This window comes from Mobula hypostoma, chromosome 23 (genome assembly GCF_963921235.1).
Source record: "Mobula hypostoma chromosome 23, sMobHyp1.1, whole genome shotgun sequence".
In the NCBI taxonomy this organism is placed as follows: domain Eukaryota; kingdom Metazoa; phylum Chordata; class Chondrichthyes; order Myliobatiformes; family Myliobatidae; genus Mobula; species Mobula hypostoma.
In genome coordinates, this window is record NC_086119.1 from 60,313,724 (window position 1) to 60,339,106 (window position 25,383).

The 25,383-nt window shown below is 43.9% G+C and overlaps 1 protein-coding gene across 4 annotated transcripts in view; it reads left to right on the forward strand.

Annotated features, from left to right (window-relative positions):
* Positions 1-25,383, forward strand: part of sfi1 (SFI1 centrin binding protein) — a 269,555-nt gene that overhangs the window by 215,933 nt on the left and 28,239 nt on the right. For 2 of the 4 annotated variants that reach the window (XM_063031824.1, XM_063031825.1), the window contains exons 31-32: positions 2,628-2,727; positions 15,081-15,180. In XM_063031824.1, the coding sequence (XP_062887894.1) occupies positions 2,628-2,727; positions 15,081-15,180 (200 nt within the window). Of the gene's footprint in view, positions 1-2,627; positions 2,728-15,080; positions 15,181-24,180; positions 25,212-25,383 lie in introns of those variants that run through there. The other 2 variants (XM_063031826.1, XR_010015925.1) reach the window with 2 other exon arrangements.

Genomic DNA, 25,383 nt, shown 5'->3' on the forward strand with positions numbered 1-25,383 from the left:
TGAGAGGCATAATATGATTAGTAATAGTCATCATGACTTTGTCAAGGGCAGGTCGTGGCTTATGAGTCTGATTGAAGTTTTTGAGGATGTGACTAAACACGTTGATGATGGTAGAGTAGTAGATATAGTATATACGGATTTGTGGGATCCAAGGGGAAATTGCTTTGTGGATCCAGAACTGGCTTGCCCACGGAAGGGAAAGAGTGGTTGTAGCGGGTCATATTTTGCATGGAGGTCGGTGACCAGTGATGTGCCTCAGGGATCTGTTCTGGGACCCCTTCTCTTCATTATTTTTATGAACGACCTGGATGAGGAAGTGGAGGGATGGATTAGTAAACTGTAAACACAAAATGCTCTGCAGATGCTGGGGTCAAAGCAACACGCACAACACGCTAGAGGAACTCAGCAGGTCGGGCAGCATCCGTGGAAACGATTTCCCCTTGCTGGTTTTTCACCTGGAACCTACCAGCCTTCTCCTTCCCATCCTCCCCCCATCTTCTTTATAGGGCCTCTGCCCCCTCCCTCTTCGGTCCTGACGAAGGGTTCCGGCCCGAAATGTTGACTGATCGTTTCCACGGATGCTGCCCGACCTGCTGAGTTCCTCCAGCGTGTTGTGAATGTTGGGTTAATAAATTTGCTGATGACACAAAGGTTGGAGGTGTTGTGGAGAGGTTACAGCGGGACATCAATAGGATACAAAAATGGGCTAAGAGTGGCAGATGGAGTTCAACCCAGATAAGTGTGAGGTGGTTCATTTTGGTAGGTCATATATGATGACAGAATATAGTATTGATGGTAAGAATCTTGGCAATCAGAATCAGGTTTATTATCTTGTTTGCTTGTTACATACACCTGTTAGGGTGCATTCTCCAGTTACCTTCTCCAGTAGCCTTCAGCCAGGAGCAGATGTCATCAGGTGGTTCCCAATCTTCACAGAGTGTTTTGACCCTTAACCACGACACTCTCCAGTTGGTGGGCTGGCAGTTGTGGCCAAATCACTGCCCATCTGCTCCAGCTCCCCTCCTCTCGCTTACTCCAAATCAATCACGAGGCTCGTTCTGCCTCTTCCCCCATCCTACGAGCTGCTTGATTTTTGCTTCTTTTGTCCAGGCCCAGAGCTGACAACAACCGCCATGCTGATTTGGCTGGGAAACCTCTGCAGCCGATCTCCACAGGGAATAACCATGCCTGCCATCCCTTGTCTTTACACTCCTGCAGTAAGGGCTGTTAGTTCAAGGCCTTTCTGTCATGGGCCTCTTCCCATCCCTCCTCCCACGGCACAGTCAGCTCAACCAGAATTATTTTCTTGTCTTTGGTTGACCACAGTACAACGTCCAGACGTAGGGTTGTGTGCACCACATCCAGGAACTGCAACCTCCTTCCCACATCGACCATCATCTCCCAGGACCTGGCCGTTAGCAGCAGATTGAGCTTGAATTCAGATGTTGCCTGAATTGTGGAGTATGCCTTATGAGAATAGGTTGAGTGAACTCGGCCTTTTTTCTTGGAGCGACGGAGGATGAGAGAGGTGTATAAGATGATGAGAGGCATTGATCGTGTGGATAGTCATTTTCCCTGGGCTGAAATGGCTAGCAGAGGGAGCACAGTTTTAAGGTGCTTGCAAGTAAGCACAGAGGAGATATCAGCAGTAAGTTTTTTAACGTAGAGAGTGGTGAGTGCGTGGAATGGGCTGCCGGAGATGGTGATGAAGGCAGATACAATAGGGTCTTTTAAGAGACTCTGAATAGGTACATGGAGCTTAGAAAAACAGAAGGATATGGGTAAGCCTTAATAATTTCTCAGGTAAGGACATGTTCGGCACAGCTTTGTGGGCCGAAGGGCCTGTATTTTGCTATAGGTTTTCGGTGTTTCTAGGTTTCATCTGAGTTCCCTAGTCATGATAACAAAATGGCACTCAGTGTGTTGCTGCTGCGATTGTCCGTGAGGATCCTCAGATTCCGGTTCTGGCATAACATATCATGAGTAAGCTGTCTGTGTGGTTTCTTCTAGTATGCTACCATATGGGCTCCACAGGGCATGATTTTGATCGAGAAGTGTGTGTTCAGGAGCAATGAACCTGTAGAGAACACTAGTATGGTCACACATGGAGTTCTGTGCCTGGTTCTGGATGAACCACTTTAAGAAAGATGTAAGGGCTTTGGTGAGGCAGAAGAATTTTCTAAAATGATCCTGTGGATGAGGGATTTCATTGATGTATTTGGAGCGGCAAACTTGGATTCCTCTCTTTGGATTGTGAGGGGCTATGATCGAAGAGAATTCTGGGATATAGAGAGACAAGACATGGAGGATTTGAGAGATGCATCCACGCTGTGGCTGGGAACTGTAAATCTAAAGAAGTCCTGGGGTTTCATTTAATGAAGAATAGGAACATTTTAATTTGTCTTGTCATGAGCACTTTTCCATGTTGAACGTAATCATGAAGGTCCCTACAACCAGTCCTGCTTATCTTTGCAGATTGACCTTCATTGACATACATTGCCGAGTTGGCACTTTATGCAGATTTTGTGTAAATATTAAATGTGAAGGTCAGACTTGTGAGAGAAATGTGCACTTGCAGCGGTTGACGGGCTTCTGTGATTAATCTTTCTTTTCCTTCCATAATTCAGATGCCGACACTGAATGTGATCAACAGTGTCAGCTGGAGGCTGAACTGAGAGCAATACGTCAACAGATGCAGAGCTTCCATGACGGCAAACTGAAGCTAAGGCAAGTTGTCAGAGAAGTGCCCTGTTTTTGGCTTGAGCAGTCAGACACATAATTAAACCTCCCCCTACTCACCATGATCCATCCCTGTGCCCCAGAGGAGATTAGCCAAAGGATGTCCCCAAAGGGAACCCTGATTCAGCAAAAAAGATCAAGGATGTTGATCAAGATAATGCCTCCTCCACATCCAGTACCGGGTATGTTAGTTACTCACTCCCCTCTGTCCCCCACCCCCCTCTCTCTACTCCCCACTCTCCCACCCTCACTTCTTTTCGATCCTCTTATGAGCTTTGTTCTTCTGCCTTCTATATCTGATAACTGTCTGTATCAGAACAGGCCACTTGCACTCTGTCCTGCTTCTGATCTGCAGGCACTTTCTCTGTTCTGTTTTTGCTCTGTAACTTCAAACCACTTTGTTTTTCTCTCCCAGTTCCGCCAAAGGATCCTGGATAATGCACAACCTGACTGGCAGACCACAGTTTGTGCAACTTCAGAGCTGTGTGTCATACATGGCTATAAGCAGCACTGTGGCCCCACAAGGGACTGTATTGGCTCTCGTCTATACCTTGGACTTCAGATAATATAAGAACATAAGAAGTAGGAGCATAAGATGGCCATCTGGCCTATGGAGCCTGCTTCGCCTTTTAATAAGATCATGGCTGATCTGGCCATGGACTCATCTCCACCGACCTGCCTTTTCCCCATAATGCTTAATTCCCCTACTGTGCAAAAATCTATCCAACCTTGTCTTAAATATATTTACTGAGATAGCCTCCACTACTTCATTGGGCAGAGAATTCCACAGATTCACCAGCCTCTGGGAAAAGCGGAATCTCCTTATCTCCATCGCAAATCTACTCCCCAAACCTTGAGGCTATGTCCCCTAGTTCTAGTCTCACCTACCAGTGGAAATAACCTTCCTGCCTCTATCTATCCCTTTCATAATTTTATATGTTTCTGTAAGATCTCCTCTCATTTTTCTGAATTCCAGCTAGTACAGTTCCAGGTGACTCAATCTCTCCTCAAAGTCTAACCCCCTCATCTCTGGAATCAACCTGCTGAACCTCCTCTGCACTGCCTCCAAAGCCAGTATATCCTTCCTCAAGTAAGGAGACCAGAACTGCACGAGAAAGCTTGTAGACAGTGTGAGAGGGAGGATAGGCAGGTGATAGAGAAGGGATACGCTCAGACTGATGGTCTGATCATGAACAAAGCGGATGAGCTTAGTACTTGGAGCGATGATGTTGTGGCTATTACAGTGACTTGGGTGGCTCAGGGGCAGGAATGGTTACTTCAAGTGTCAGGCTTTAGATGTTTCAGAAAGGACAGGGAGGGAGGCAAAAGAGGTGGGGGTGTGGCACTGCTGATCAGAGATAGTCACGGCTGCAGAAAAGGAGGAAGTCATGGAGGGATTATCTACTGAGTCTCTGTGGGTGGAAGTTAGGAACAGGAAGGGGTCAATACTCTACTAGGTGTTTTTATAGACCACACAATAGAAACAGGGACACCAAGGAGCAGATAAGGAGACAGATTCTTGAAAGATGCAATAATAACAGGGTTGTCGTGGTGGGAGATTTTAATTTCCCCAATATTGATTGGCTTATCCCCAGTGCAACGTGTTTAGAGGGGGTGGAGTGTGTTAGGTGTGTTCGGGAAGGTTTCCTGACACAACATGTAGATAAACCTACAAGAGGAGAGGCTGTACTGATCTGGTATTGGGGTATTGGGAAATGAAACTGGTCAGGTGCCAGATCTCTCAGTGGGAGAGCATTTTGGAGATAGTGATCACAATTCCACCTCCTTTACCATAGGGATTGGAACAAACAAGTTAGGAAAGTGTTTAATTGGAGTAAGGGGAAATATGAAGCTCTCAGGCAGGAACTTGGAAGCATAAATTGGGAACAGATGTTCTCAGGGAATTGTACAGCAGAAATGTGGCAGATGTTCAGGGGGTATTTGCGTGGAGTTCTACATAGGCACGTTCCAATGAGACAGGGAAGGGATGGTAGGGTACAGGAACAATAGTGTACAAAGGCTGTTGAGAATCCAGTCAAGAAGAAAAGAAAAGCTTACAAAAGGTTCAAAAAACTAGGTAATGATAGAGATCTAGAAAATTATAAGGCTAGCAGGAAGGAGCTTAAGAAAGAAATTAGGAGAGCCAGAAGGGGCCATGAGGAGGCCTTGGCAAGCAAGATTAAGGAATTCTACAAGTATGTGAAGAGCAAAAAGATAAGATTTGAGAGAATAGGACCAATCAGGTGTGAAAGTGGAAATGTGTGTATGGAATTGGAGGAGATATTGGAGGTACTTAATGAATACTTTGTTTCATTATTCATTATGGAAAGGGATCTTGGCAATTGTAGGGATGACTGACAGCAGACTGAAAAGCTTGAGCATATGGACATAAAGAAAGAGGATATGCTGGAGCTTTTGGAAAGCATCAAGTTAGATGTCACTGGCACCGGACGAGATACAGGTGTCCCCCGCTTTTCGAACGTTTACTTTACGAAACCTCACTGTTATGAAAGACCTACATTAGTACCCTGTTTTCGCTTTCAGAAGGCGTTTTCACTGTTACGAAAAAAAAGCAGCGTGCGATAAAAAATCAGCGCGCGATAAAAGGCAGCGCGTGCCCCGAGCAGCCGATCTCCCCCGGATTCAGAACTGCATTCTCACTGGCATTGCTTAGACACGTGCCTGTGAGCAGTCATTTGCAAGATGAGTTCAATGTAAGCGTTTCGATCGTGGTGAACGAAGTAAGGACAAAGTGAGTTTGGCTTATGGAAGCTGACAAACATGATGTTGAAGAGGTTTTGGCATCCCATGACCAAGAACTGACAGATGAAGAGCTGATGCAATTGGAAGAAAAAAGGATAACAATCGAAACCGAATGAGTAATGATGAAGTACGACTTTAATTTTGAAAGGGTACGTAGGTTTAGGGGATATTTGCAAGATTCTTTGAGTCCTTACAAAGAACTCTGTGATAGAAAAATGCGCGAGGCTCAGCAGTCAAGCAAGCCTTCCACATCAGCCACAGCAGACGACGAACCTCGACCTTCGACATCTAGGCGGGCAGAGATAGAAGATGACCTGCCTGCCCTAATAGAAACAGATGATGACGAGATGACACTCCAGTGTCCCACCACCCCAACCCCCAGACCACGGACAGATACCAGTTCGCGGAGAATGCAACTGTAGCCAGGAGGCACACAGCACACCTTTAAGAAAAAAGGCAAAATAAACATGCTAATTAATTAGGTGTCGCCGACACGTAATTGTCGGCCCAGATCAGAGACGATGCAATCGGAAATCGGCACTGATCTGGGCTGACAATTATGTGCCGGGCGGCACCTAATTAATCAGCATGTTTGTTTCGGCTTTTTTCTTAAAGATGTGCTGTGTGCCTCCCGGCTACTGCTGCACCCCTGCATGCTTTGCGGCAATGTATCGCTCGGCGGCCTGCAGGGTGGAGGCCACTGCACCACCCAACCTGCGACGGACTCAGCCTAACACACCATCATCAGTGTGCTCGGCGCTGTCCCGATTCTGGTAAGTGATACTACACTGAACATACATTATTTCTACTTTATATCAGCTGTGTATTTTTACGTGTTGTTTGGTATGATTTGGCAGCTTCATAGCTTAAAGGTTACTGGAGAGCGCTTGCACCGTGTTTTTGCCAACAGCGCTTGCGTGAGATTTTCTGCCGACGGCGCTTGCGTGAGGTTTTCGCTACGGAAAACAGCGCAGTCATGATTGTGGAAAAGTATTTCTACTTTATATAGGCTGTGTATTTATCATAGCATTCCTGCTTTTACTATATGTTACTGTTATTTTAGGTTTTATGTGTTATTTGGCATGATTTGGTAGGTTATTTTTGGGTCTGCGAACGCTCACAAAATTTTCCCATATAAATAAATGGTAATTGCTTCTTTGCTTTATGACATTTCGGCTTACGAACCGTTTCATAGGAACGCTCTACCTTCGGATGGTGGGGGAAACCTGTACACCCCAGGCTACTGTGGGAGGTGATTACTGAGCCACTGGCAATGACCTTTGTATCATCAATGGGGACAAGGAGAGGATTGGAGAGTTGCACATGTTGTTCCCTTGTTCAAGAAAGAGAGTAGAGATAGGCCAGGAAATTATAGACCAGTGACTTTTACTTCAGTGGTTGGTAAATTGATGGAGAAGATCCTGAGAGGCAGGATTTATGAACATTTGGAGAGGCATAATATGATTAGAAATACAGCATGGCTTTGTCAAAGACCGGTCGTGCCTTACGAGCCTGATTGAATTTTTTGAGGATGTGACTAAACACATTGATGAAGGCGGTAGATGTAGTGTATATGGATTTCAGCATGGGATCCAAGGGGACCTTGCTTTGTGGATCCAAGATTGGCTTGCCCACAGAAGGCAAAGAGTGGTTGTAGACAGGTATATTCTGCATGGAGGTTGGTGACCAGTGATGTGCCTCAGGGATCTGTTCTGGGACCTCTTCTCTTCGTGATTTTTATAAATGACCTGGACGAGGAAGTGGAGGGATGGGTTAGTAAATTTGCAGATGACACAAAGGTTGGGGGTGTTGTGGATAGTATGGAGGGCTGTCAGGGGTTACAGCGGGACATTGATAGGATGCAGAACTGGGCTGAGAAGTGGCAGATGGAGTTCAACCCAGATAAGTGTGAGGTGGTTCATTTTGGTAGGTCAAATATGATGGGAGAACATAGTAAGACTCTTGGCAGTGTGGAAGATCAGAGGGATCTTGGGGTCCGAGTCCAAAGGACACTCAAAGCTGCTGTGCAGGTTGACTCTGTGGTTAAGAAGGCATACGGTGCATTGGCCTTCATCAATTGTGGGATTGAGTTCAAGAGCCAAGAGGTAATGTTGCAGCTATATAGGACCCTGGTCAGACCCCACTTGGAGTACTGTGCACAATTGTGGTCGCCTCACTACAGGAAGGACGTGGAAACTATAGAAAGGGTGCAGAGGAGATTTACAAAGATGTTGCCTGGATTGGGGAGCATGCCTATTGAGAATAGGTTGAGTGAACTTAACCTTTTCTCCTTGGAGTGACAGAGGATGAAAGGTGACCTGTTAGAGATGTGTAAACTGATGAGAGGCATTGATCGTGTAGATAGTCAGAGGCTTTTTCCCAGGGCTGAAATGGCTAACATGAGAGAGCACAGTTTTAAGGTGCTTGGAAGTAGGTACACGGGAGATGTTAGGGGTAAGTTTTTTACGCAGAGAGTGGTGAGTGCGTGTGAGGGGCTGCCGGCGACAGTGGTGGAGGCAGATACAATACGGGCTTTTAAGAGACTCCTGGACAGGTACATGGAGCTTAGAAAATAGAGGACTATGGGTAACCCTAGGTAATTTCTAAAGTAAGTACATGTTCGACACAGCTTTGTAGACCAAAGGGTCGGTTTTCTATGTTCTATGATCTACTCTGGCTGTGACCTCACCAGTACCCTGTACAGTTGCAGCATACCCTCCCTGCTGTTGAATTCAATCCCTCTAGCAATGAAGGCTAACATCCCATTTGCCTTCTTGATAGCTTGCTGCACCTGCAAACCAACCTTTAGTGATTCATGCACAAACACTCCCAAGTCCCTCTGCACAGTAGCATACTGCAATTTTTTACCATTTAAATAATAATCTGCTCTTTCGTCCTTTCCAAAGTGGATGACCTCAAATTCACCAACTGCCATCTGCCAGACCCTTGCCCACTCACTTAACCTCTCTCTGCAGTCTCTCCGTATCTTCTGCACACTTTGCTTTTCCACTCAATTTAGTATCATCGGGAAACTTAGATACACTACACTTGGTCCCCTCTCCAGATCGTTAATTTATATCGTGAACAGTTGCGGGCCCAGCAGCGACCCCTACGACACACCACTCACCACTGATTGCCAATCAACTTAACACCCATGTGTCTCAACTCCTGCTTTCTATTAGTAAACCAATCCTCTATCCATACTAATACATCACTCCCAACTCTGCATTCTTATCTTATGGATGTCTTTTATGCGGCACCTTATCGGATGCTGTCTGGAAGTCCAAGTTAATAACGTCCATCTGCTCCCCTGTATCCACTGCTCTCGTTATATCCTCAAAGAATTCCAGTAAGGAAGGATGCAAGCAAAGGAGTTGCAGTTAGGTGCCATCATCCTCCTCAGCTCCGCCCATATAGTTCCCTAATTATTGAATGCCCTATTGCTGTCGCTCTCCTCTTCTTCCACAGCCACTTGCCTTCAGACTCATGGAGACCTGGTCACTGCAGCTTTCTATTGGTAAGAAGTTCCCTCCAACAGTATCCAAAGCAGTATACCTGTTGTTGAGGGAATAGTACTCTGTACTATTTGTCTATTCCTTTTCTCTCTCGTGACAAACCCCCAGCCTCCTACGTGCTGCAGGTTGGTGTGGCTACCAGTGAGTGAGTGTGTGTATATATCTGGCAGGAGGAGAAAATAGCAGCACGACGCAGCTCGCAACGGTGTCTGTTATGTGTCAAGTAGGGTGCCTTGCACAATCCTGATTTGATGGAGAAGGATGTGAGAACACAGAGGAACATCTGGTGAAACTTCTGAAATGCCTGCTTTGCTGCTGCTGCTACTGTGTGGTCCAGAATCTTCGGAGGAGAAGGCCCCGAGTCCTTGGCTTTGCTTGTTGCTTGGCGGCCGGGGCGGGGTCGAAGCACTGGGCAGAGGATGGTGCTCGGAGAGGCCGCGTCGGAGGGGCTGGTCGGAGGCTCGAAGTTTTCGGACGGACTCAGAGTCCGCTGTGGTCAGGTGCTTCCAATGGTGCTGCATCGGCAAGTTGGTAGCGCTTGGAGGCTCATGGCAGGGAGAGTTTCTCCCTTCTGCCGCCTGCGTGAGATGATGAGTCTATTGAGACTTTGAGAATCTTTTTTACCGTGTCCATGGTCTGCTCTTTATCAAATTATGGTATTGCTTTGCACTGTTGTTATAATTATGTGGTTTTGTCAATTTTAGTCTTGGTTTGTCCTGTGTTTTCTTGTGATATCATTCTGGAGGAATGTTGTATCATTTTTTAATGCATGCATTTCTAAGTGACAATAAACGAGGACTGAGTGTCCTCATAATCTAATTATATATATATATATATATATATATATATATATACACATACATACATACACACACACACACACACACACACACACCACAGTACAGGCCCTTTGATCCTTGATGTGCCAGCCTTTTAACCTACTCTAAGATCAATCTAACCTTTCACTCCTACACATTCCTCCATTTTTATATCATTAATATGCCTATCTAAGAGTTTCTTAAGTGTTCCTATATACGTCTCTTATTTTTCCTGTGTAAAAAACATTATCTCTGACCTCTGACATCCTTCTCCCCCCATACTTCCACCAATCACCTTGAAACTATGTTCCCTCATATTAGCCTTGGAAGAAGTTTCTGGCTATCTACTCAATCTATGCCACTTATCATCTTGTACACCTCTATCAAGTAATCTAAGAAAAAGCCCAAGCTCACGGAATTATTCTCATAATACGTGCTCTCTAATCCAGGCGGTATACTGGTAAATATCCTCTGCACACTCTCTAAAATTGCCACATCCTTCCAATAATGGGCAACTAGAACTGAATACAATATTTGATGTGATTATCTTATTTTATGGGAAATAGAAGTGCTATCTGTCTCCAGTCATGCTCAACATACATAGATTGCTCAGCCTGGCAGTAAGAGGGCTGTATTTGCTGAGAGATGAACAGCTCCCAATAGTCCGTGAGCCAGTAGGGTTGGTCGGTACCATCTGAGGGGAATAATGCTCATAGTGATTTTTGGCAAGGCATACATCTCTAGAGTTAGAAAATATGTGATAGCATTGCACCAGCGGTAGCTTTATTACTTCAAATAAGTAATCACTTTTTGTATATATTCCATATTAACATCAGTACAGCAGAAAATGTTACCCCACCCCCCAAAAGGTAGAAAACCTAATTTGGAGAGATTTCTGGAGTTTTATCAATGTCATGATATTTTCCATATTGTTGTATCAAATCAAAACAATCTTAAGCTTTTGTCATAGCATATAGAATTACAGTACAATAATTCAAATGTGGGGTTCCACACAGCCATAACCTAGGCCCCATTTGGTTGTAAAATGAATATATTTAATCAAAGACTGCTTTCCATACTTTGTTTTCCATACTTCCATAACCTATTAATAATCATAATAATTTCCCAAGTCTTCCAAGTCTTCTACACCTTCATCTGAACTTTCCACACTAACTGAGGTGGATGCCTGTTTCTCACAGTCTGTCAGTCTACACATGTCAGTACACCTGAGGCCATTTGCAACACACATACATCTTGGGAGTGAACATTTCTTTTGGATAGTTACAGGCCAGTAGATCCAGGACGGCATCGGGTGCTGGCTGGCCTTTCATCCAGTGCACCACCAACTGTTCAGCTTCCTCTTCTCTCTCCATCTTCCATCCTCTGCCAACAGGGCTTGGCACTTGTGGGTCCTTCTTCAAACATATTCTCCATATACCAGCCTGGTAGTTGGCTCGCTGTGCATGTTTTGTTAGGCAGTCCTTGTATGGTGGGAGTTGATGACTTTCAATTTCACCTTTTTTGGCACAGAAAAGGTGATACCTGAGCTGATTGACCTTGGTGGTCAATGCTTTTGGGGCATATAGGAGACATGTAAATGCCTCCAGTTTGTCTGTCAGTTCTGGCGAGAGGTCCCATTCCTCACCCAACTCTAAGAATGTGTCCTGAGTTTCCCTGTTACTGGTCAGAAGTTTTAGGGCACTTTAGGTCTTCCCTTTGCCTGCAAAAGTGTCACATCCTGTATATGTGTGCAGCCCGATGAGAGCCCTACAAACCTCTACACCAACAGTGGCAGCAACCTTCCTGATGTCTACAAGCCTTGTACGGGTTCTGGTGCCACACTTCTGGAACAATGGGGCCTCAATCTTGTCACAAAATGCTAAATGATAAAGACATCTGTGTCTTCTGAGCAGATCACTACAGATTGGTATCCCTCTCTTTTGGCATGGGCGGCATGGAGTAGTAGGCGACCATCTGCTTCTTCTTGTTGACACTGAAGAGCTGACACCTCCTCACTGTCTTGAGATGTGATTCTGCAACATTTGTCATTCACAGTTGCATACAGAATCTTCTGTAGTTTTGCTCTGTACTCCGCCTTCCTCCATTCATGGATTATGAAGCTAATGAGACTATTTTTGTTACTGACTTTGGTCAGTAAGCTCCTCCATGCCTCACCATCTGTGTGACTGTGATACCTTGCAACTCATGACCAGTCTGTTCACCCCATAGAGATCTTTCACTATCCTTGATAGAGTTCTCTTTGTATCTGTCAAACACAACATCTATTCTGCTACTCTGACTGCCTTCCCTCAGAGCCATACCCAGAATTGTTGTGGCAACATCTCTGAAAGTAACTTAATCACCTCTCACTCTTTGGACCAAGTTCATTCCATCAACCACTGTAGCAGAGTTTCCTGGGAGTTGCTCTTCTACTGCTACATTTTTCTGCAAGGTTGTGGCTAAAGTAGCTTTATTTGTCTTTCTCAGCAATCCTTCTGGTGTGGACAGGGCCCAGGGCAATGGTCCAAGGGGATGAGAAAGGATATCCTCCATACGTAGACTGCGCCCTTGTGCCATCACTATGACGCGTCCAAACAAAGACCTGTCTGCTTTCAAGATGATCGCCCTCCCATTTGATTTCACTTCTCTCTTCTTACACATATCACTGAATGTTTTCAGCTTGTTGGTTTTCATTGGGTCATGGAATTTCTTTGCTGGTGGGTCTTCTTCTAGTCTGTCATCCTTGAAGGTTGCATAGCATTGCTCACCAATCTCATATGCCTTCATCAGGTCGGAGGCAATGCCTTTGCTGTAGAGATGCTAATAAGGTTCCGCTTCTCTGCAAATGGGTTGACCCATTCATGTATGAGGCTAACCACTGCTGAAACTGCTTCCTCATCTTTCTGGATTCTTGGCCGCTGTAGCTCCGCATGACAAAGCTCTGATTTGTTGCCTTGCACCATCTCCCTTAACTGTCCCAGGAATGCACTGCGGTGCTCAGCTGTTATGTAGTAACGCTTGATAGCTCCAGCATTCAGACTGAATCGTGATGTGCCTCCAGGAGTCTGTGTGTCTTTGTTCACTGTGGCTTCAATAGCCTGGTCCACAGGGATCTGCCCAAAGGGGTTGTTACTTGACAGCTGCACTGAAGGTCTCATACACAGAAGGATTCTTCTCTGGGAGATTTATCATCTGAGTAAAGTACGGGGACAGATACCTGGCATAATTCATCTTATCATGGGATCATGGTTCTTATAGTATGGAGGTTACCATGGAAGCTACCACCGCTGCAAAGCTATCACATATTTTCTAGCACTAGGGGTGTATACCTTGCCAAAAATCACTATAAGAATTATTCCCCCCAGATGGTACTGGTGGCCCAAATTTGGGGTCCTGGCTCATGGACTACAAAATGTTTTTTTTCTGGTGCTACCAGCGCATCTAATGTTTTAGGCATATTTATGTTATCTGGTTCGTACTTCTGTACTGAATGAGTACTTTGCTTAGGACTCAAGTGTGGATGTGACTTCCTGCTTTTGAGATCCATAACATAAGATCAAAATGGGCCGATCCAAGTCACTACATTATTGGAATTTCGGCATATGGATATCCCATGATGGTGTGGAGAAAGCTTTAATCTGCCTTTAGGAGTGCTGCCTAGATTAATAGAATCAATCAATGCTCAGTGGCTCAGCTGTGAACTGCTGCTTCACAGTTCCAGTGGTCTGGTTCAGTTCTGATCTCTCATAGAGTCTGTGACAGTGTGACTGTGACTTCCCTGTAGACAAATGATAAAATAAATCAAAGTCAGAATTGTTTCAGCCTAGCAAATCCGTTAGAGTCTTCGAGGAAGTAACCAGTAGAGTGGGCAAAGGAGAGGCAGTGGATGTCATTTCCTTGGATTTTCAGAAGGCAATTGATAAGGTGCCACACATGAGGCTGCTTAACAAGATAAAATCCTATGATGTTACAGGAAAGATACTGACATGGATAGAAGAATGGATGACAGGCAGGAGGCAGTGAGTGAGAATAATGGGGATCTTTTCTGGTTGGCTGTCAGTGATTAGGGGTTCAGTATTGGGACCGCTACTTTTCACATTGTCATTAATTTAGATAATAGAATTGATGGCTTTGTGGCAAAGTTTGTGGATGATACAAAGATAGGTGGAGGGGCAGGTAGTGCTGAGGAAGTAATGCGATTGCAGCAAGACGGACAAACTGGAAGAAATTGTGGGCAAAAAAGTGGCTGATGGAATACAGTGTTGGGAAATGTTTGATCATGCATTTCGATAAAAGGAAAAATAATGCAGACTATTATCTAAAAGGAAAGAATGTTCAAACATCAGAGGTGCAGAGGGACTTAGGAGTCATCGTGCAAGACTCTCAGAAGGCTAATTTACAGGTTTAGTCTGTGGTAAAGAGGGCAGATGTAATGTTGGCATTTATTTCAAGGGAAATAGAATATGGAAGCAAGGAGATAATACTGAGACCTTATAAGACACTAGTCAGGCCACACTTACCGTTCGGAGCCACATATTTCAGAAAAGATAGGTTGTCATTGGAGAGAGTCCAGAGGGGTTAATATATGAGGAGCGTTTGGCAGCTTTGGGCCTGTACTCACTGGAATTTAGAAGAATGCAGGCGTTGGGGATCTTATTGAAACCTACCGAATGTTGAAAGGACTAGATGTGGAGAGGGTGTTTCCTGTGGTGGGGTATCCAGAACTAGAAGGCACGGCCTCAAAATCGAGGAGCGACCCTTTCGGATAGAGATAAGGAGGAATTTTTTAACCAGAGAGTAGTGAATCTGTGGAAAGTTGTGCCACAGATTGAGGTGGATGCCAAGTCTGTAGGTATATTCAAAGCAGAAGTTGATAGTTTTCCTGATCGGTCGGAGCATCAAACGATATAGTGAGAAAGCACGTGTATGGGGTTGAGTGGGATCCGGGATCGGTCATGATGGAATGACAGAAGACTCGATGGGCTGAATGACCTAATTCTGCTTCTATGTCTTATAGGGCAGGTGTCATCTTGACATCCCAAATGAGCTAGTTGATCATTGAATTGGCTACTATAAATAGCTGAGGCGTGTAGCTAGGTGATATCATTAAGGGGAATGGGAGAAGGGTAGGTTATAAAGAAAATTAGTGAGGGACAGGATTGCTGTGAACTGGAATATATTTGATGAAGTGAATGGTCTCCTATAGGGAAATATGCAATAAACTTTCCACTATTTTCCTTTCCAGAACCTGGCAGAAACAGACTGCTGTGCTGCAGAATTGGCTTCAGGTAAATGCAGCAGAAGGGGAAGAAGAGGTGCTGCAGATGAGCCAGGAGTTAAAGCAGGTACAAATCATTGTAGTCTAACAGCAGTTCCATTCACAGATACATTGAACAGACTGCATTTACCATTTTACATCATGTAGGGGTAAACCTTTCCAACCCTGAATTCCTCTCAGTGAGAGATGGACAGCTGGTGAAGGCAGAGCATTACTTTCTCTGCATTGATTCCAAGTTCCCCATTCAGCTGTCGTCACTTGATAGCAAAAAGTGTACTTCTGTTAAACAATACATTGTGGTCCAGTGATCAGCTAGCTGTGGTCCTGAGAAAGGATGCTGTTCCAAGACTGGGAACAGTTCATTCTGGGAAGGAGGAAAACAGTTATGTAGGGGGAATAATCTGTATATCTTTGTTCCTGGAGTGTGTTACATATCCTTTGTAGAGGCTGGATAGTTTTTATTTTGCAGTGGGATCTGATTGTGATTGTTTATCCTTTGCAAGGATGTATTCAGGTTTAATTTATTGTCTTTTGATGGGATTATCTTTCTCTATTGAATGCTTACAGTAGGGATGGAGCTGCACTGATGTCAATAGCAGGAATACTGGACTGTGATATGTGGTCTGCTGGCTCTGTTCCCAGTCCACAGTAGCAAGGCTCCTTGCTGTGGGGCGTTGAGAAAATGCGGGGATTTATTGAAATGTACCATTCCCAGCAACCATGGCTAACCTGGTAAAATGAGCCCAGTGGAAAGTCCCCACTCCTTCACTGCCAACAACAGACTCTGGTAATTGTCCACCAAGCACATTTTAATCTCCCGCAGTAAGGATAGGATATTGTTAAATTTATTTAGCAGGGTTAGGTACTGATGCAGCAGAATCTATGAGGAAGATGAGTGCCGGAAAGGTCAAATATGTCTTACAGATGCCATCAAAAACTATTCACACTTTGCTCAAAATTTCTGGTAAGACAGGACAGTACTTCATTTATGTTTGGAGGCAGCACATCTGAGAGAGGGAAGAGAATGTTTTTTTGATGAGGTGAATGTATTTCCCACATCTTAGACGAGAAAATCTGCAGATGCTGGAACTCCATGCAACACACACAAAATACTGGAGGAACTCAGCAGGCCAGGAGGTATCTATGGAAAAGTGTCAACTGTTAGCGTTTTGGGCTGAGACCCTGATGAGACTGAAGTCCTGGTAAAGGGTCTCAGCCTGAAACATCAACTGTTTACTCTTTTCCATAGATGCTGCCTGGCCTGCTAAGTTTTTCCAACATTTTGTGTGTGTTCCCACATCTTCCCTTGTTTGGCCTGAAATCAAAGAAGCTAAGTTCTGCTAATTTACAGCCAACTGTTTGGCTTATGGCACAAAGTCGCTGTAAGGCAATGTATATCTCCTCATTCTATAGGTCAGTGTACTGAGACAAAACAGAAAATGAAGATACTCAGCTACTGTATGTTGGGGAATAAGATATTACTTCCAGTTGATGTCCCTTAATCAGAACTTGGTTAGAACTCAAACTGATTTTAAATATGCAGGACAAGAGTAATCTGTGCTAGAGAGTGGTGGTGGTGCTGGCTTAGAGAGTTTGGTGAAAGTTTGTTAGAGACAGCTGATGTGTCTGTAAAAGGTGTAAATAGAGGGAGAAGAATGAGAACTGAAATGAGAAGAAATGCTGTAGCTGAACATTTCTAGCACTTGCAGATTTCTTTTTGCTTTTCAGTGACCTTTCTTTCCTGAACTGCCTCTAATACAAGCAATCCGTCCTTACATGAGATGACCTGACTGCACATATGGCCTCAAACCTCTGTACAGTTGTAGCAAGACACGGTCCTTCATCCCCTTGCAATCAAGGCTAAAGTTTCATATATTGCTTCTCATGCATGCATGCATGCTGAGTGTTTTATATAAGGACACTGACACTATCGTTCATTTTGATAAGCACAACTAGACATATCACTGGGTCTCAACACCTCTTTCTGTAACTGGATCTTGAACTTCTTGACAGAAAGATCAGTCAGTCCCTGTTGGCAGCAACATCTCTAACTCTATCATGTATCCCCCAGCCCCCGGCTGTGTGCTCAGTCCGCTTCTGTTCACGCTGCTGACGCATGATGTAGTTCAAGCTGGATCATCAAGTTTGCTGATGACACAACGGTGTTTGATCTCATCAACAGCAGTGATGAGATGGCATACAGAGAGGAGGGGGAGAGGACTTCAGGGTGGTGTAAGCACAACAACTTAGCTCAATGTGGACAAGACTGAAGAGATAATTAGGAAGGTGCAGGCTGACAGCACCTCACTGCATGTAAGTGGGTCCTCTGTGTAGAGTTCAGAGCACTAGGTTTCTGGGAGTGCAATTAATGGACAATCTCACTTTGTCCTCAACACCATCTCTTTAGTCAAGAAAGTACCTTGGCATCTCCACTTCCTGAGGAGATTGAGGTGAGAAAGGCCCCCCTCCCATTTTAACTAATTTTTACAGGAGCATCATTGAGAGTGTTCTGACCAGCTGCACCACACTCTGAAATGGGAATGGCAAGGCATCTGACCGCAAAACCCTACAAAGGATTGTAAGGACTACTGAGAGGATCATCAGGGTGTCTCTTCCACCGATCTGAGACATTTATCAGGAGTGTTGTGCTTACAGAACCCTTAGCATTGTGAAGGATCCCTCCCTCCACAAACTATTTGACCTACCCCCCACCCCACACACCCACCATCAGTACTGTAGCATTAGGATAAGGACTACTAGGATGGGAATTGGCTTCTTCCACCCAGTCTGTGTCCGTGAGACTACTGAACACCCTGCCTTCATCCAGGAATCATCACTTATCATGTGGCAGTAGCGTTACACTATATACTTTTTGTATTTTAAATGCACGTTATGCCAAATGTCAATGTTCTGGAATATATCTTTTTATTTGTTAATTTATTTGTGGTAATATTACTTGTGTTACGTGTGAGTTACAGTGCCTATAAAAAGTATTCACCCCCCTTGGAAGTTGTCATGTTTTATTGTTTTACAATATTGAATCACAGTGGATTTTACTTGGCTTTTTTGATGCTAATCAACAGAAAAAAACTCTTTTGTGTCAAAGTGAAAACAGATCTCTACAAAGTGATCTAAGTTAATTACAAGTATAAAACACAAAATAATTGATTGCAAAAGTATTCACCCAACTTTAATATGATACACCAAATCATCTCTGGTGCAGCCAATTGGTTTAAGAAGTCACATAACTAGTTAAATGGAGATCACCATGTGAAGTCAAGACATTTAATTGATTGTAGTAAAAATACACCTGTATCTGGAAGGTCCAACTGCTGGTGAGTCAGTATCCTGGCAAAAACTACACCATGAAGACAAAAGAATTCTCTAAGCACAGACGTCCCACCCTGCAAAAACTCATTTCAGGGGGGTATCACCATCAATTTGCGGGAGACGCCGGGAACCTCCGGGAGAGGTGGGATGTCTGCAATAGAGTAGCTCCTTAGCAGCGAGTCAGCTAGTTTAAATAACGTTAGCTATGCTAATGAACAAATGACGCCCGTTAAGCTCACCTCAACATGTCTTTTACAGTCCTAACCCATCATGGGCAATAGAAAAGTCACTATTGCAAACACTGTCATTATTTTTGACCCCTATTAGGCAGGGGTACACTTTAGTGTAGTCTGGGGTGACGTACGTTTTATATATTTTTTTGGAACACTCTGCCATGGCGCGCTCTCTCTCTTGTGGTCACACTCGCTCTCGTGCGCGCTGTCACGCTCTCTCTCGTGGTCACACTCGCTCTCGTGCGCGCTGTCACGCTCTCTCTTGTGGTCACACTCGCTCTCGTGCGCGCTGTCACGCTCTCTCTCGTGGTCACACTCGCTCTCGTGCGCGCTGTCACGCTCTCTCTCGTGGTCACACTCGCTCTCGTGCGCGCTGTCACGCTCTCTCTCGTGCTTTCTCTTGCTCTCTCTCGCGCTCTTGCTCGCTCTCAAAAAAGTTGATTTCTGGGATATCGTATGTAATTTGCGGGCATCAGGGAGCCACTATTAATATGCGGGAGACTCCCAGAACTTCTGGGAGAGATAGGATGTCTTCAAGCAACTCCACAAAAAGGTTATTGAAAAGCACAAGATGGATACAAGAACATTTCCAAGTCACTGAATATCCTTTGGAGTTCAGTTAAGTCAATCATCAGGAAATGGAAAGTATATGGCACAGCTGTAAATCTGCCTAGAGCAGGCCATCCTCCAAAACTGAATGATCATACAAGAAGAGAACTATGACTCTGGAGGAGTTACAAGTTTCAGTGGCTGAGATGGGAGAGGCTGTGCGTACAACAACTGTTGCCCGGGTGCTTCACCAGTTGTAGCTTTATGGGAGAGTGACAAAGAGAAAGCCACTGTTAAGAAAAAAACTCTCATGAAATCTCAGCTAAAGTTTGCACGTGGGAGACTCTGAAGTCAACTGGAAGAAGGTTCTATGGCCTGCTGAAACCAAAATTGAGCTTTTTTGCCATCGGAATAAACGCTATGTTTGGCGTAAGCCAAACACCACACATCATCAAAACACACTATCACTGCCGTGAAGCATGGTGGTGGTCGCATCATGCTGTGTGGATGCTTCACTGCAGCAGGCCCTGGAAGACTTGTGAAGATAGAGGGTAAAATGAATGTAGCAAAATACAGGGACATCCTGGAGGAAAATCTGACACGGTCTGCAAGAGAACTGCGACTTGGGAGATTTGTTTTCTAGCAAGACAATGATCCCAAGCGTAAAGCCAAAGCTACACAAACAACAAAGTTAATGCCCTGGCTTAAAAACAACGAAATCATTGTCCTGGCGTGGCCGAGTCAGAGTCCAAACCTCAATCCAACTGAGAATTTGTGGCTGGACTTGGAAACGGTTGTTCACTCACCATCCATATCTGACAGAGCTTGAGCAGTTTTGTAAAGAGGACTGGGGAAAAAATGCAGGGTCCAGATGTACAAAGCTGATAGAGACCCATCCACACAGACTCAAGGCTGAATTTGCTGCCAAAGGTGCATCTGCTAAATACTGACTTGCAGGGGTTGAGTGATTATGCAATCAATTATTTTGTGTTTAATAATTCAAATAAATTCAGACCAATTTGTAGAAATTTGCTTTCATTTTGACATGAAGAGTCTGTTGGTCAGTGTCAAATAAGGCAAATTAAATCTGCTGTGATTGTTGTAAAACAATAAAACATGAAAATTTCCAAGGAGGGTAAATACTTTTATAGGCTCTGTATATGTACCGTGTTGTGCACTTAGTCCAGAGGAATGTTGTTTTATTTGGCAGTATATATGTATATGTTTGAATGACAATAAACTTGAACGCTATCAGCTATTTCAATACTAGTTTATTGCTCACCCTTTACTCATATAGAATATCAGTATGTCTTCTAAACCATTCCAGCAGTTTAAACACAATCATTGTAAAATTAACACTGAGCAATGAACTAGTGATGATGGCTAACCTAGTGATTGCATTAGCCGCTGAGAACTTTGTCTTTACAAAGGGAATCTGAGACTTTTCCAGGAACTGTAAACTTTCTTCAGTGGCCCATATTACTGAGGGTTGTGTTATGTGTATCAAACCACTCAATATTGGCTGACAGGCAGAAGGGAAAGAGTGGGAATAGTGAGGGCCTTTCTGGCTGCTGGTTGCTAGTGGGTTGATGTTAGGACTGCTTTTTTTCATGTTATATGTCAATGATTCAGATGATGGAATTGATGGCCTTGTAGCCAGGTTTGTGGACAATACAGAAGGGGCAGTTAGTGTTGAGGAAGCAGGGAGTCTGCAGAAGGAATTAACCAGATTAAGAGAATTGGCAAAAAAGTCACAGATGAAATATAGTATAGGGATGTTTATGGATATGCACTTAGGTAGAAGGAATAAAGCCTTAAACTCTTTAATAAATGAAAAGATAATTCAAAAATCAGAGCTGAAAAGAGACTTGGGAGTACTCGTGCAGGATTCCATGGAAGTTAACTTGGAAGTTGAGTGGCTGGTAAGGAAGGTACCATTCATTTCAATAGGACTAGAATATAAAAGCAGGAAAAAATGTTGAAACTTCATAAGGCGTTGGTCAAATGGCAATTTGGAATATTGAGCAGTTTTGAGCCCCTTATCTAAGAAAGGATATGCTGGCATTGGACAGGGTCCAGGAGGTTCATGAGAATGTTGCAGAGAATGAAGGGGTTAATGTATAAGGAGCATTTGATGGCTATGATGGCTGGAGTTTAGAAGAATGAGAGGAAATTTCATTGAAACCTATCGACGATCGAAAGATCTAGATCTGGATAGGAAGAGGATGTTTTTTACAGTGGGAGAGTCCAGGGCCAGAGGGAGGTGAGTCTGTGGAATTCAATGTCACAGGCAAATGTAAATGCCAAGTCATTGGGTACATTTAAAACAGAAGTTGAAGGGATTTTGATTAGTTGGGGTGTCAATGGTAACAGGGAGAAAGCAGGGGAATGAGACTCAGAGGGATAATAAATTAGCTAAGATAGAAAAGTGGAGCAGATGGATAGGCCAAATGGCCTGATTCTGCTCCTACAATATGTCTTATGATCAAACATCTGAAACAGGGTCCCAATGAGAAAGCCATTGCACTTAATATTTCTGAGTTGTGTACTGGGCAAGCCTATCTCAGAAACTTCTGTCTATTCGAAAGTTCTTTTGGAAATAACGCATATTGTAGTTGCTGTGAATTTAATACACTGCCAACTTGCCAACTCTGTGTTTTGCGGATCTGTCCTATTGTGGAGTAATTCTGTTTTCCAGCTAACAATCTCCCTCTATTGCTGATATCCTGCTTTGTGGAGGATCTGAGTAGAAAGATGGTACTTCAGCATGCATGTCATCAGTCATCAAATGAACAGGAACCTGCTCTTTCACACCTTTGTTTCTTGAAGATTGGTCGAGTGTTCAGGAATTTTTTTTTACGTTATTGCTATTTTAATGCAAGGAGTATTATAAACAAAGCAGATGAGCTTAGAGCATGGATGGGTACTTGGAGCTATGATGTTGTGGCCATTACAGACACTTGGATGGCTGAGGGGCAGGAATGGTTACTTCGAGTGCCAGGCTTTAGGGGTCAGTAACTCTCCTGAGTGTTTTTTCTAGACCACCCAATAGTAACAGGGACATCGAGGAGCAGATAGGGAGACAGATTCTGGAAAGGTGTAATAATAACAGGGTTGCCGTGGTGGGAGATTTTAATTTCCCAAATATCCATTGGCATCTCCCTAGAGCAAGCGGTTTAGATGGGGTGGAGTTTGTTAGGTGTGTTAATCCAGTGAGTCTTACTTCAGTGGTTGGTAAGTTGATGGAAAAGATCCTGAGAGGAAGGATTTATGAACATTTGGAGAGCGATAGTATAATTAGGAATAGTCAGCATGGCTTTGTCAAAGGCAGGTCGTGCCTTACAAGCCTGATTGGATTTTTTGAGGATGTGACTAAACACATTGATAAAGGTACAGCAGTAGTTGTAGTGTATGTGGATTTTAGCCAGGTACCCCATGCAAGGCTGATTGAGAAAGTAAGGGGGGCATGGGATCCAAGGGGACATTGCTCTGTAGATCCAGAAATGGCTTGCCCGCAGAAGGCAAAGAGTGGTTGTAGACGGGTCGTATTCTACATGGAGGCCGGTGACCAGTGGAGTGCCTCAGGGATCTGTTCTGGGACCCCTTCTCTTTGTGATTTTTATAAATGACCTTGATGAGTAAGTGGAGGGATGAGTTAGTAAATCTGCTGATGACACAAAGGTTGGAGGTGTTGTGGATAGTGTGGAGGGCTGTCAGAGGTTACAATGGGACATTGACAGGATACAAAACAGGGCTGAAAAGTGGCGTTCCACCCAGTTAACTGTGAGGTGGTTCATTTTCGTAGGTCAAATATGATGGCAGAATGTAGTAGGAACAGCAAGACTCTTGGCAGTGTGGAGGATCAGAGCGATCTTGGGGTCCGAGTCCATAGGACACTCAGAACTGCTACACAGGTTGACTCTGAGGTTAAGAAGGCATACGGTGCATTGGCCTTCATCAACCATGGGATTGAGTTTAAGAGCTGACAGGTAATGATGCAACACACATCAAAGTTGCTGGTGAACGCAGCAGGCCAGGCAGCATCTGTAGGAAGAGGTGCAGTTGACGTTTCAGGCCGAGACCCTTCGTCAGGTAATGATGCAGATATATAGGACCCTGGTACCCACTTGGAATACTGTGCTCAATTGTGGTTGCCTCACTACAGGAAGGACATGGAAATCATAGAAAGGGTGCAGAGGAGATTTACAAGGATGCTGTCTGGATTGGGGAGCATGGCTTATGAGAATAGGTTGAGTGAACTCGGCCTTTTCTCCTTGGAGCAACAGTGGATGAGAGGTGACCTGATAGAGGTGTATAAGATGATGAGAGGCATTGATCGTGTGGATAGTCAGAGGCTTTCTCCCAGGGCTGAAATGGTTAACATAAGAGGACACAGTCTTAAGGTCCTCGGAAGTAGGTACAGAGGAGTTGTCAAGGGTAATTTTTTTTTAACGTAGAGAGTGGTGAGTGTGTGGAATGGGCTGCTGGCAGCGGTGGTGGAGGCGGAAACAATAGGGTCTTTTAAGAGACTCCTGGATGGATAGAAAAATTGAGGGCTATGGGTAAAGCCTAGGACATGTTTAGCACAGCTTTGTGGGCCGAAGGGCCTGTATTGTGTTGCAGGTTTTCTATGTTAGCATCAAAATTGCATATGCAGGGTACCGGAGTTTCACTGCCTTGTGAAGAAATTCCAGGCAAAAACCTGCTTTTTCGTACGTCCTTCTGCATGAACCAACTTTGAGTTATCCCCAGCTACTGGTTTCCTGTTATGAATACTGCTGAGCAACACTGATAAAATGTTCCAACACTCTACATCATTCATTTATTCTCAGTACCGTATTTGAGCATGTATGTTGTGTTTATTTTAACAAACTTTACTTCACATGTAATGATGTGGAGGTTAACTTTGGTTCCTGATGACAGACTTTGACTTTCTCCTTTGTGTTCACTTTAAGCTGGAGATAGACATTGAAACACTTTCAATGAAGCTGAAGAAAGATGCGCCACACATACAGCAGCACGTTGCCAGAGTGCAGGAAATTCGGCAGATGCTCAGAGCATGATGGTGTTAATCGGCAATCTGCCATCTTTATTGTTATAGGGAAACTCATTTTTTAAATCTGAACTATTTGCTGGTATGCTGAATCCAACCCGTGTATCTCTTGCTTTTTCAGCCATGGGACACAACATTTGTGGAAGCAGCAAATAGTGCACACTTTGAAATGTTTCTATGAAACTTCATTGTGTTACAAAAAGACCTGTGGTAGACATTATCATTCAGAGCTTTGTGGGGAAATAATAATGTCCAAGGGAAGATGATACAGTAGTTGGATTTTTTTCAAAGCTTGGAGCTGTATTACATATACTTTATTTTTACATTAAGAAACCCACATCTTATGGAGCTTACTTTTACCACAACCATGATAAGAAAATTTTTGCTGTGGCCTATTACAGCATTTCATTGATAATAAGTGCCCACACGAATAAGAAAGAAGCAGAAGTAGACCATTCATGATAGTGAAGCATACGGTACAGCACATTTGATTCCAATGTCTGTCTTCAAATATTTTTCTTTGCGGTGCAGCAGCTGAATGAACCAGTGTTAATTCTCAGTCTACACTGAAAAGGGTTCCAACCCTTCTGCAGACTGGGAATACAAGGGTTCTAAAGGTTGATAAAATTTTTAAAAAATAAAACAGTTATGCAGATGATGGAGAATCACCCATTCTATTGTGCATATAAGGCTTCATACCAAAACTAAGGAAAACTTAGAAATTAAAAATTATTGTGAAATACTGGTATATTTTATTCCTTGGTCATTATTCACTATTCCATATGAAAATAATCCTGCAGTGAATAGCTGCAGGATTGAACCAGACACTTCTAAACTATAAAAACAGCTAACAAAAAATATAATTAAAACCTCCTGTTCCCTCTCATATTGTACCACTGTGTGGGAAGCTCCAAAAGGACATTTGTTATGGCCGCTCATTTAGTGCTTAAGCCCAGAACGGAATAGCAATCTTCAGAATATGCAAGGAATGACACCAAGTACTAGCAACATATAGTGTCACCATTAATAAAGGGACAACTCCAGTGCCCTCTTTGGTGGTGGTTTGATATAAACAGGTGCTGACCAAGGACCAAAGAAAAAAAAA